This window comes from Oncorhynchus kisutch, linkage group LG2 (genome assembly GCF_002021735.2).
Source record: "Oncorhynchus kisutch isolate 150728-3 linkage group LG2, Okis_V2, whole genome shotgun sequence".
NCBI lineage: Eukaryota > Metazoa > Chordata > Actinopteri > Salmoniformes > Salmonidae > Oncorhynchus > Oncorhynchus kisutch.
Genome location: NC_034175.2, coordinates 439,331 through 453,354, shown reverse-complemented (window position 1 = coordinate 453,354; position 14,024 = coordinate 439,331). Strand labels below are relative to the sequence as shown.

Here is a 14,024-nt window from a genome sequence, read left to right as displayed (position 1 = left end):
GTCCTCTGTCTGTTCTTATACTATATATCCTTCTATTGTTCTCTGTCTTACTGCCTGTTAGATCCTTCTATTGTCCTCTGTCTTACTGCCTGTTAGGTCCTTCTATTGTCCTCTGTCTTACTGCCTGTTAGATCCTTCTATTGTCCTCTGTCTTACTGCCTGTTAGATCCTTCTATTGTTCTCTGTCTTACTGCCTGTTAGGTCCTTCTATTGTCCTCTGTCTTACTGCCTGTTAGATCCTTCTATTGTTCTCTGTCTGTCCTTCTACTATAGATCCTTCTATTGTTCTCTGTCTTACTGCCTGTTAGATCATTCTATTGTTCTCTGTCTGTTCTTCTACTATAGATCCTTCTAATGTTCTCTGTCTTACTGCCTGTTAGGTCCTTCTATTGTTCTCTCTCTTACTGCCTGTTAGGATCCTTCTCTTGCTTCTCTGTCTGTTCTTCTACTATAGATACATTATATTGTTCTCTGTTCTTACTGCCTGTTAGATCCTTCTATTGTTCTGTCTCACTGCCTGTTAGGTCCTTCTATTGTCCTCTGTCTTACTGCCTGTTAGGTCCTTCTATTGTCCTCTGTCTTACTGCCTGTAGAATCCTATCTATTGTCCTCTGTCTTACTGCCTGTTAGGTCTTCTATGTTCTCTGTCTGTTCTTCTACTATAGATCATTCTATTGTTCTCTGTCTTTACTGTCTGTTAGGTCCCTTCTATTGTCCACTGTCTTACTGCCTGTTAGATCCTTCTGCTGTTCTCTGTCTGTTCCTCTACTATAGATCATTCTATTGTTCTCTGTCTTACTGTCTGTTAGGTCCTTCTATTGTCCACTGTCTTACTGCCTGTTAGATCCTTCTATTGTTCTGTCTGTTCTTCTACTATAGATCCTTCTATTGTTCTCTGTCTTACTGCCTGTAGATCCTTCTATTGTTCTCTGTCTTACTGCCTGTTAGATCCTTCTATTGTTCTCTGTCTTACTGCCTGTTAGGTCATTCTATTGTCCTCTGTCTTACTGCCTGGTAGATCCTTCTATTATCCTCTGTTTTACTGCCTGTTAGGTCCTTCTATTGTTCTCTGTCTTACTGCCTGTTAGATCCTTCTATTGTCCTCTGTCTGTTCTTATACTATATATCCTTCTATTGTTCTCTGTCTTACTGCCTGTTAGATCCTTCTATTGTCCTCTGTCTTACTGCCTGGTAGGTCCTTCTATTGTCCTCTGTCTTACTGCCTGTTAGATCCTTCTATTGTCCACTGTCTTACTGCCTGTTAGATCCTTCTATTGTTCTCTGTCTTACTGCCTGTTAGGTCCTTCTATTGTCCTCTGTCTTACTGCCTGTTAGATCCTTCTATTGTTCTCTGTCTGTTCTTCTACTATAGATCCTTCTATTGTTCTCTGTCTTACTGCCTGTTAGATCATTCTATTGTTCTCTGTCTGTTCTTCTACTATAGATCCTTCTATTGTTCTCTGTCTGTTCTTCTACTATAGATCCTTCTATTGTTCTCTGTCTTACTGCCTGTTAGGTCCTTCTATTGTTCTCTCTCTTACTGCCTGTTAGATCCTTCTCTTGTTCTCTGTCTGTTCTTCTACTATAGATCATTCTATTGTTCTCTGTCGTACTGCCTGTTAGATCCTTCTATTGTTCTGTCTTACTGTCTGTTAGATCCTTCTATTGTTCTCTGTCTTACTGACTGTTAGATCCTTCTATTCCTCTCTGTCTGTTCTTCTACTCTAGATCCTTCTATTGTTCTCTCTCTTACTGCCTGTTAGATCCTTCTCTTGTTCTCTGTCTGTTCTTCTACTATAGATCATTCTATTGTTCTCTGTCTTACTGCCTGTTAGATCCTTCTATTGTTCTGTCTCACTGCCTGTTAGGTCCTTCTATTGTCCTCTGTCTTACTGCCTGTTAGTTCCTTCTATTGTCCTCTGTCTTACTGCCTGTTAGATCCTTCTATTGTCCTCTGTCTTACTGCCTGTTAGGTCCTTCTATTGTTCTCTGTCTTACTGCCTGTTAGATCCTTCTATTGTCCTTTGTCTGTTCTTCTACTATAGATCCTTCTATTGTTCTCTGTCTTACTCCCTGTTAGGTCCTTCTATTGTTCTCTGTCTTACTGTCTGTTAGATCCTTCTATTGTTCTCTGTCTTACTGTCTGTTAGATCCTTCTATTGTTCTCTGTCTTACTGCCTGTTAGGTCCTTCTATTGTTCTCTGTCTTACTGCCTGTTAGGTCTGTTAGTCTGTGACTAGATCTCAATACTTCTACTTAACAGCCAGATGGCACTGCCAAGAAATACCTCTCAGCAGCCAATTAAAGCCTGCCTGAAGCTAAATTGCTGAACCAAAAAAAATGCAACATTACAATATCAATAGATATCATTATTTCTGCATTGTGTCCCTCTCCCCCCAGACTAACACTATCAGAATATACCAGTGGCAGTCGGTGCCATTTAAGATGAGGGAGGACAATATATATGTTTATTAGCATGGCCTTATTTCTATTGTAGCATATTGGATTTTATTTTAACTAAGCAAGTCAGTAAAGAACAAATTCTTATTTTCAATGACAGCCCAGGAACAGTGGGTAAATGCCTTGTTCAGGCAGAATAGCAGATTTTTTACCTTGTCAGCTCTGGGATTTGATCTTGCAACCTTTCAGATACAAGTCCAACCCTGTAACCACTTGGCTACCTGCTGCCTGTCATTCACATTCCATTCACCTAGCTCAATGCAACAGCGATAGGGTTTAGGCTACTACATGGTGCTCTAATTATCCCCATACTCATCATGAGGTTGCTACAACCTAGCCTATGAATTGAAGTTTTCAAGTGCAAAGGTTGCAAGAAATGTGAGTAATTGGATGACAGACAGAGACACATTAAATACCTCCTTGCACACTCTTGCCTTCATCTAGCGGATCTAGGCTGTTGTAATTAGTCCAACAGTTGCAAACAACAGTTTCCTTTGGACAGATTCAAGTATGTTTATCCCCATTTTGTTCCGTTTAATATATTTTTTCAACAGAATTAATATACCACTGATCGGACGCAAATGTAACCGATGCTATACTGCACCGATGTAACTCTGCGTTGTGTTGTTTGATTGACACTATAGACGTGGACTTTGGAGATCAGGTAGTTTTAATCAAGCAGAACTCACTCTCTGCATCCTGCATCTGCATCCAAAAGGAAATAAAACATTTGTAGAGCACATCTGTTCTGAGAATCGTCGCCTCTTTCTACAACAGATACACAATAGGAGGGACTGGGATCATTCCAGGAGCTAGCCATCGTTCACACATACAATAGCCTGCTAATACCTTAGCTAGCTATTAACCACATGTTGAATTCAGAATGTTGATATCATCCTAAAAAGTACAATTACAAGTGCATCTTAACAATACCATCCACTTATGAGTAACCTCTAAATATACATCATTATTCATGAACAAAACACTGTGTGTATGACTTTGTACTAATAATCTAACTTTTCTGAAGACAGAAAAATCGTGCCTACCTCTCATAGTGCATCAAAATGATTTGAGCACAAGCACGCAAAACGTAAGTACACACTCCCCTTCTCCCAGGATGCATAATAACAAATCAACACATTAATATATGAACCTGGTGAAATTCACATAGTACTTTAACAACTGTTACACAAACACATTTCACTTATTTATTTGACCTTTATTCAACTAGGCAAGTCAGTTAAGAACAAATTCTTATTTTCAATGACAGCCTAGGAACGGTGGGTTAACTGCCAAGTTCTGGGGAAGAACCACAGATGTTCTACCTTGTCAGCTCTGGGATGTGATCTTGCAACCTCTCGGTTACTAGTCCAACACTCTAACCACTAGGCTACCTGCCTCCCCATATACAAACAGCATGATCATTTTGATCGTTGGATAATTCCTTCTCACATCTACGCTCTCTCCTTCTCTCACATTTCCCTTTGCTTGTGGACTTCAGTGCACAACACATGCAAAACATGCAAAACGCAAAAAAAACATTCCAAGCTAAACCTTCATATCATAACTGCTACACACAGCCTACATCGTTATCACCTATTTAGCTAATGTCAAGTCTGTAGAAAACGAACGCATTAGTAAACCTGCTACAATCATGCTGTACAGTGTAGCAAGCAGTTTAGCAGTTACACCGGTAAACCCCGGTGGAAATAAATAAATTAAACCTAAAAAGCTTACCTTGACTTGGAAGAGTTCCAGTATTGGATAGCATAGCCAACTAGCTAACATAGCATCCCTCTGTTTGAGCCGGGTGACCGGAAACATGACCGAATACAAACAGTGTAGCTATTCCCTCCGCAAGGCAATCAAACAAGCTAAGCGTCAGTATAGAGACAAAGTAGAGTCGCAATTCAACAGTTCAGACACAAGAGGTATGTGGCAGGGTCTATAGTCAATCACGGATTACAAAAAGAAAACAAGCCCCGTCACGGACCAGGATGTCTTGCTCCCAGGCAGACTAAATAACTTTTTTTGCCCGCTTTGAGGACAATACAGTGCCACTGACACGGCCCGCAACTAAAACATGCGGACTCTCCTTCACTGCAGCCGACTTGAGTAAAACATTTAAACGTGTTAACCCTCGCAAGGCTGCAGGCCCAGACGGCATCCCGAGCCGCGCCCTCAGAGCATGCGCAGACCAGCTGGCTGGTGTGTTTACGGACATATTCAATCAATCCTTATCCCAGTCTGGGATATCCCAGTCAGCTAAGGTAACTGAGCTAAACGACTACCGCCCCGTAGCACTCACTTCCGTCATCATGAAGTGCTTTGACAGACTAGTCAAGGACCATATCACCTCCACCCTACCTGATGTAACGGATGTGAAATGGCTAGCTAGTTAGCGGTGGTGCACGCTAAATAGCATTTCAATCGGTGACGTCACTTGCTCTGAGACCTTGAAGTAGTGGTTCCCCTTGCTCTGCAAGGGCTGCGGCTTTTGTGGAGCGATGGGTACCGATGCTTTGTGGGTGACTGTTGTTGATGTGTGCAGAGGGTCCCTGGTTCGCGCCCGGGTATGGGTGAGGGGACGGTCTAAGGTTATACTGTTACACTGACACCCTAAACCCACTCCAATTTGCTTACTGCCCAAATAGGTCCACAGACGATGCAATCTCAACCACACTGCACACTGCCATAACCCATCTAGACAAGAGGAATACCTTTGTGAGAATGCTGTTCATCGACTACAGCTCTGCATTTAACACCATAGTACCCTCCAAACTCGTCATCAAGCTCGAGACCCTGGGTCTCGACCCCGCCCTGTGCAACTGGGTACTGGACTTCCTGACGGGCCGCCCCCAGGTGGTGAGGGTAGGTAAAAACATCTCCATCCCGCTGATCCTCAACACTGGGGCCCCACAAGGGTGCGTTCTGAGCCCTCTCCTGTACTCCCTGTTCGGCCACGACTGCGTGGCCATGCACGCATCCAACTCAATCATCAAGTTTGCGGACGACACTACAGTGGTAGGCTTGATTACCAACCATGACGAGACAGCCTACAGGGAGGAGGTGAGGACCCTCGGAGTGTGGTGTCAGGAAAATAACCTCACACTCAACGTCAACAAAACAAAGGAGATGATTGTGGTTTTCAGGAAACAGCAGAGGGAGCACCACCCTATCCACATCGATGGGACAGTAGTGGAGAGGGTAGTAAGTTTTAAGTTCCTCGGCGTACACATCACAGACAAACTGAATTGGTCCACCCACACAGACAGCATCGTGAAGAAGGCGCAGCATCGCCTCTTCAACCTCAGGAGGCTGAAGAAATTTGGCTTGTCACCAAAATCTCTCACAAACTTCGATGAAGAAGGCTGCACAGTACTGTCTTTTATCGATGGCGGTTATGATATCGTTTAGGACCTTGAGCGTAGCTGAGGTGCACCCATGACCAGCTCGGAAACCAGATTGAATAGTGGAGAAGGTACGGTGGGATTCGAAATGGTCGGTGATCTGTTTATTAACTTGACTTTCGAAGATTTTAGAAAGGCAGGGCAGGATGGATATACAGTGGGGAGAACAAGTATTTGATTCACTGCTGATTTTGCAGGTTTTCCTACTTACAAAGCATGTAGAGGTCTGTAATTTTTATCATAGGTACACTTCAACTGTGAGAGACGGAATCTAAAACAAAATCCAGAAAATCACATTGTATGCTTTTTAAGTAATTAATTTGCATTTTATTGCATGACATAAGTATTTGATCACCTACCAACCAGTAAGAATTCCGGGTCCGTAGGTTTTGTTTTGGAGTAAATGTATACAGAGGAGGGGGAAGCAAGCTGTCCTCCGTCTACACCAGGGTGCTACCCTACAGAGTGCTGTTGAGGCTACTGTAGACCTTCATTGCAAACAGTGCATTTTAATTAATTATTTGGTATTTTAATTAAATATTTAGTTTAGTTTTATCTTAAAGTGATAACTTTTTAGATGTTCCACTATTTTATTTATTTCTGAAACCCACTGGGCACACACTCATTCTCCCTCCCTCCCTCCCCCTCTCTCTCTCTCTCTCTCTCTCTCTCTCTCTCTCTCTCTCTCTCTCTCCCTCCCTCCCTCCCTCCCCCTCTCTCCCTCCCTCCCTCCCTCCCTCCCCTCCCTCCCTCCCTCCCTCCCTCCCTCCCTCCCTCCCCCCTCTCTCTCTCTCTCTCTCTCTCTCTCTCTCTCTCTCTCTCTCTCTCTCTCTCCCCCCCTCTCTCTCTCTTTCTCTCTCTCTCTCTCTCTCTCTCTCCCTCCCTCCCTCCCCCTCGCTCTCTCCCTCCCTCCCTCCCTCCCCCTCACTCTCTCCCTCCCTCCCTCCCTCCCTCCCCCTCGCTCTCTCCCTCCCTCCCTCCCCCTCGCTCTCTCCCTCCCTCCCTCTCCCTCTCTCTCCCTCTCTCTCTCTCTCTCTCTCTCTCTCTCTCTCTCTCTCTCTCTCTCTCTCTCTCTCTCTCTCTCTCTCTCTCTCTCTCTCTCTCTCTCTCTCTCTCTCTCTCTCTCTCTCTCTCTCTCTCTCTCTCTCTCTCTGCAGGTTGACAGGACAGAGGTGATCCGTAGCTCTATAAGCCCCACCTTTTCTAAAGTCTTCACCGTGGACTTCTACTTTGAGGAAGTACAGCGGCTACGTTACGAGCTCTATGACATCAGCAGCAATCACAACGGCATCAAGGAGGCTGACTTTCTAGGGGCCATGGAGTGCACACTGGGACAGGTGTGTTCTCACGGCAACGCCACACTAACTCCGACACGCTATCTCTGACACAAAGCTAAGTGCTAAGTGCTAATGCTGGACCGAGCTGAACTTAGATACCATTAAAAGCAGTTAGCAGAGGCTTTTTACTCAAGAAAGACAACACCTACCTCTCACCCTCCCTCTCTGCACGGGTCATTTCCTGTAACGTAAAAAAACAAGCAAGTTAAGTGGTTTAGTGGCAATTGGTCGGGCAGTGTAGCATGTTTTTATATCAACCCTTTTCACCGGCAAAAGGGAGCTCTCTCTGTGTAATGTTTGCATACAGTCCGTCTCCAGTAAAATGACATGCCACGTGCAAATAGCGATAAGGCACGTAATGAAATAATCCCCCAGACTTTCATTAAGAGTGTTTTGCTACATGCAGCTGTCGGCTGAAACAGTTGGCGTCCGGTACGCCAGCGGGCCTGGAATGTTTGAGCCTTCTGAGCCTCTCTCTGGTATTATTGTGTGTCTATGCCAACATTAAATGATTCTTCCCCACCACTGCTGACACATGGTTCATAGGCCCTGCTATCGTCATCTAGTTGTACTGAGGAATTCTCCAGAAACTAATTTCATGTGTTATGAACTCCAGTATTTATTTTGTACCACTCTCTGCCTCCCTCTCTCCCCCCTCTCTCTCTCTCTCTCTCTCTCTGTCTTTTCCCTCTAACTCCTGGGAGATGTTCATATGGATGAGCTGTTCATTTTGTTCCACTCTGTTGTGTCTACAAGGAGACTGGTGGGACTCAATGCAAATAAGAGGCATCATTTAGAAACACCATATATTGTGAATAGGATTCGCCAAGGGGTTTTACTGTATTTCTACAGTTTTACTTCAGATTTTATTCTCTAAATCATCCAATAGACCTACTGTACCATGCAAATATTCCAGCATTGAGAATTTACTGAGAGGGCTTTGAACCTTTACAAAGACTCTCACATTGCATCTTACTTGCATAATGTGGAAAGCCTCACAGCATCCAATTATATTATGGCATCTTTCCAGCATGTGTTTACGGCAAAACTTCTCGTCAGAACTCCCCAACCTCACCCTATACAACCACACTCTCTTTTACCTCAGACATTTGTGCAAAACTCTTCATTTTTTTCTTTCTTTCTTTTTGACTGCCGGTGATTCCCTCGTCCCAGTTTCCCCCTTCTGGTTCTCCTGAGTTGCTGTGTTGTTGATGTGAGGCACTGAGTCAGGGGAGTCTCACCTCTTATCTCTCTCCAAACAGATTGTGTCCCAGAGGAAGCTCACCAAACCACTGCTCAAACAGGGCAGCACAGTGAGCAAGTCCTTCATCATGGTAAGGCCCCTGTCTGTCACCTAGCTCCCTCTCTCTCTCTAGCTTTCTTTCTTTCTGTCTGTCTGTCTGTCTGTCTGTCTGTCTGTCTGTCTGTCTGTCTGTCTGTCTGTCTGTCTGTCTGTCTGTCTGTCTGTCTGTCTGTCTGTCTGTCTGTCTGTCTGTCTGTCTGTCTGTCTGTCTGTCTGTCTGTCTGTCTGTCTGTCTGTCTGTCTGTCTGTCTCTGTCTCTGTCTAAAGCACAGCAAAGGTAACTAAACTTAATGACTATCACCCCATAGCACTCAACTCTGTCATCACGAATTGCTTTGAGAGACTAGTCAAGGATCATTTCACCTCTACCTTACCTACCACCCTAGAACCACCCAAAAAATAATTTTGCACGCCCAATTTCTCAGTTTTTGATTTGTTAAAAAAGTTTGAAATATCCAATAAATGTCGTTCCACTTCATGATTGTGTCCCACTTGTTGTTGATTCTTCACAAAAAAATACAGTTTTATATCTTTATGTTTGAAGCCTGAAATGTGGCAAAAGGTCGCAAAGTTCAAGGGGGCCGAATACTTTCGCAAGGCACTGTATATAGTCTTAATTCATTCCATTTGTGTGTATTGGGTATATGTTGTGTAATTTGTTATATATTACTGCACTATCGGAGCTAGAAGCACAAGCATTTCGCTACACCCGCAATAACATCTGCTAATCAGGTGTCTGTGACCAATACAATTTGATTTGATTTGAGAAGCCTACCACCTAATCTAAATTCAAAAGTGACCAGCCAAACTTGAATTCAGATACGGGAGTTATTTTTGACACTTTCTGAGTTTGGTGTAGAGTAGCATCTGAACTTAACAAATAGATATGCATGCATGTGTCTGTTTGAGATGAACATACATATTGTTTTGTTTCTGAAGCACATTGCCTGTTTGCTTATGCATGGAAAATAACCTATTTTAACAAAGGCATGAAGGCATTCTTAATCGTGTAAATCATATTTTATTGGGCCACACGCACACACGCACACACACACACACACACACACACACACACACACACACACACACACACACACACACACACACACACACACACACACACACACACACACACACACACACACACACACACACACACACACACACACACACACAATAGTACTATATAAAGAGAGAACTAAATAGAGCGGTTTCTCAAGGTCATTATGAAAAACGAGCTCCCAGCAGAAAGAAACTAACATCAGTGTCAATAGGACTTATATTAGACCAGATGAGGAGTGGTTCCACAGTATTTCATAGCTAAACAGTTGACAAATACATATGAATCTGGAGGCAGATACAGAACAAAGTATGAAAGACAATATGCCTATCATGCGTTTTACTACAATGATTACTATTTCATTCATAAACATACCTTTTTTCTGGTTTCTGGTTATAACCAGGGTGTGTGTGAATATTAGAACCAGGTGTTTGTGAATATTAGAACCAGGTGTGTGTGAATATTAGAACCAGGTGTGTGTGAATATTTGATCCAGGTGTTTGTGAATATTAGATCCAGGTGTTTCGTGAATATTAGAACCAGGTGTTTGTGAATATTAGAACCAGGTGTTTGTGAATATTAGATCCAGTTGTGTGTGAATATTAGAACCAGGTGTGTGAATATTAGAACCAGTTGTGTGTGAATATTAGAACCAGGTGTGTGTGAATATTAGATCTAGGTGTGTGTGAATATTAGAACCAGGTGTGTGTGAATATTAGAACCAGGTGTGTGTGAATATTAGAACCAGGTGTATGAATATTAGATCCAGGTGTATGTAAATATTATAACCAGGTGTGTGTGAATATTAGTACCAGGTGTGTGTGAATATTAGAACCTGGTGTGTGTGCATATTAGTACCAGGTGTGTGTGCATATTAGATCCAGGTGTGTGTGAATATTAGAACCAGGTGTTTGTGAATATTAGTACCAGGTGTGTGTGAATATTAGATCCAGGTGTGTATAAATATTAGAACCATGTGTGTGAATATTAGAACCAGGTGTGTGTGAATATTAGTACCAGGTGTTTGTGAATATTAGATCTAGGTGTGTGTGAATATTAGAACCAGGTGTGTGTGAATATTAGAACCAGGTGTGTGTGAATATTAGAACCAGGTGTATGAATATTAGATCCAGTTGTGTGTGAATATTAGAACCAGGTGTGTGAATATTAGAACCAGTTGTGTGTGAATATTAGAACCAGGTGTGTGTGAATATTAGATCTAGGTGTGTGTGAATATTAGAACCAGGTGTGTGTGAATATTAGAACCAGGTGTGTGTGAATATTAGAACCAGGTGTATGAATATTAGATCCAGTTGTGTGTGAATATTAGAACCAGGTGTGTGAATATTAGAACCAGTTGTGTGTGAATATTAGAACCAGGTGTGTGTGAATATTAGAACCAGGTGTATGAATATTAGATCCAGTTGTGTGTGAATATTAGAACCAGGTGTGTGAATATTAGAACCAGTTGTGTGTGAATACTAGAACCAGGTGTGTGTGAATATTAGAACCAGGTGTGTGAAAATTAGAACCAGTTGTGTGTGAATATTAGATCCAGGTGTGTGTTATGTACCTGCAGGTCACCGCCGAGGAGCTGACAGGGAATGATGATTATGTGGAACTTTCTTTCAGTGCCAGGAAACTTGACGACAAGGTAAGGTTGCAACGCTACAGAACATGTTTAATTTGTGCTTGTTAATTGATTATGAATGCATTACATTATTGTATATCCTCTCCATTAACCATCGCATCAACTGGTCTCAGAACAGTGATTATACACATAGAGCTATGCTTCAAGGGAAAAATCCCATCAGAGGAATAATTACAACAGAAACACATTAGATACAGAGAACCAATCCCTCCTCAATGAGGATCTATGATCCACCCAACTCCCCATCTCAGTCTCTCCTGCTGTGTTTGTGGTTCTGGCTCACACAGATGGGGAGATAAGAAAGGAGAGAGAGAGCAGAGGTGTGTGTGGTGTGTTTGTGGTTAAGTACAAGAGATGTTTTTAAGTCTCCTGGTGTCTTTCTCAGCCCCAGTGTATCTCTAATCACAGTCTAATTTAAATGAGTTAATCTCCACTAAATGGAAGATGCTGTGTGTGTGTGTGTGTGTGTGTGTGTGTGTGTGTGTGTCCGCCTTCAACTGAAATAAGTTTCCCCTCACCACAGGTGCTAAAGTACATTATTCCAGCACTAAAATGCAAATAAGCATTGCATCTGCAGGGAGAAATGCAATCAATCAAAGCGATGTGCTCTTAACTTTCCTATCAGTATCCTATCAGTAAGAATCGTGTTTATAAATTATTGATTTCGTGTTTTTGGAACTGCAGATTTATTCTGATCAGCAGGTGTTTTGAGGGAATTTTTCTCCTGGAGCATCCAGTCAAGTTGATTGTAGTACTAGGATCAGACATCAGGTGTGCATAACCAGACCAGGATATATCATGACCATTGCTGGCCCCAATTCAAATCAAATCAAAGTGCATTTGTCACGTGTGCCGAATACAACAGGTATAGACCTTACAGTGAAATGCTTACTTCCAAGCACTAACCAACAGTGCAATTTGAAAGTAAAAAATAGGTATTAGGTAAACAATAGATCGGTAAAGAAATTAAAAAAACAGTAAAATGACAGTGAAAATAACAGTAGCGAGGCTGTATACAGGGGAACAGAGTCAATGTGTGGGGGCACCGGATAGTCGGGCTAATTAAGGTAATATGTACATGTAGGTATAGTTAAAGTGACTATGCATAGATGATAAACAGAGAGTAGCAACAGCGTAAAAAGAGGGGTTGGGGGAGGGGACACACAATGCAGATGGTCTGGGTAGCCATTTGATTACCGGTTCAGGAGTCTTATGGCTTGGGGGTGAAAGCTGTTTAGAAGCATCTTGCACCAAGACATGGCGCTCCGGTACCATTTGCCATGTGGTAGAAGAGAGAGCAGTCTATGACTGGGGTGGCTGGGGTCTTTTTACCATTTTTAGGGACTTCTTCTGACACCACCTGGTGTAGAGGTCCTGGATGGCTGGCAGCTTAGCCCCAGTGATGTACTAGGCTGTTTTCACTACCCTCTGCAGTGCCATGCGGTTGGAGGCAGAGCAGTTGCCGTACCAGGCAGTGATGCAACCATGCTCTCGATGTTGCAGCTGTAGAACCTTTTGAGGATCTGAGGACCCATACCAAATCTTTTCAGTCTCCTGGGGGGGGGAAAGGTTTTCACGACTATCTTGTTGTGTTTGGACCATTCAAGTTGGTTGGTGATGTGGACACCAAGGAACTTGAAGCTCTCAACCTGCTCCACTACAGCCCCCTCGATGAGAATGAGGGCGTCCTCGGTCCTCCTTTTCCTGTAGTCCACAATCATCTCCTTTGTCTTGATTACATTGAGGGATAGGTTGTTATTCTGGTACCACCCGGCCAGGTGTCTCCCCATAGGCTGTCTCGTCGTTGTCGGTGATCAGGCCTACCACTGTTGTGTCATCTGCAAACTTAATTATGGTGTTGGAATCGTGTCTGGACATGCAGTCGTGGATGAACAGGAAGGGAATGAGCACACACCCCTGAGATGCTCCAGTATTGAGGATCAGTGTGGCAGATGGGTTGCTACCTACCCTTACCACCTCTGGGCTGCCCGTCAGGAAGTCCAGGATCCAGTTGCAGAGGGAGGTGTTTAGTCCCAGAATCCTTAGCTTAGTGATGAGCTTTGAGGGCACTATGGTGTTGAACGCTGAGCTGTAGTCAATGAATAGTATTCTCACGTAGGTGTTTCTTTTGTCCAGGTGGGAAAGGGCAGTGTGGAGTGCAATAGAGATTGCATCATCTGTGGATCTGTTTGAGTGGTATGTACATTGGAGTGGGTCTAGGGTTTCTGGGATAATGGTGTTAATGCGAGCCATTACCAGCCTAGCACTCACGGCTACGGACTTGAGTGCTACGGGTCTGTAGTCATTTAGGCAGGTTGCCTTCGTGTTCTTGGGCACAGAGACTATGGTGGTCTGCTTGAAACATGTTGGTATTACAGACTCAATCAGGGACATGTTGAAAATGTCAGTGAAGACACCTGCCAGTTGGTCAGCACATGCCTTGCCAGCGGCCTTACTCACAACGGCTACCTCAGTGTTGCCTCAGTGTTGCTTGCCTCGAAGCGAGCATAGAAGTGATTTAGCTCGTCTGGTAGGCTCATGTCACTGGACAGCTCACGGCTGTGCTTCCGTTTGTAGTCTGTAATCGTTTGCAGGCCCTGCCACACCCGACGAGCATCGGAGCCGGTGTAGTACGATTCAGTTTGAGTCCTTTATTGGTGCTTTGCCTGTCTGATGGTTCGTTGCAGGGCATAGCAGGATTTCTTATAAGCTTCCAGGTTAGAGTTCCGCACCTACCCTTTAGCTCAGTGGGAATGTTGTCTGTAATCCATGGCTTCTGGTTGGGTTATGTATGTACTTTCAC

General features: G+C 43.5%; 1 protein-coding gene across 2 annotated transcripts in view; it reads left to right on the top strand.

The window, feature by feature from the left end:
* The window catches only part of cpne4a (copine IVa), a 95,633-nt gene that overhangs the window by 40,172 nt on the left and 41,437 nt on the right, over positions 1-14,024 (top strand). For both annotated transcript variants that reach the window (XM_031836333.1, XM_031836342.1), the window contains exons 3-5: positions 7,028-7,207; positions 8,470-8,541; positions 11,150-11,224. In XM_031836333.1, coding sequence (XP_031692193.1) covers positions 7,028-7,207; positions 8,470-8,541; positions 11,150-11,224 — 327 coding nt within the window. The remainder of the gene's footprint in view (positions 1-7,027; positions 7,208-8,469; positions 8,542-11,149; positions 11,225-14,024) is intronic.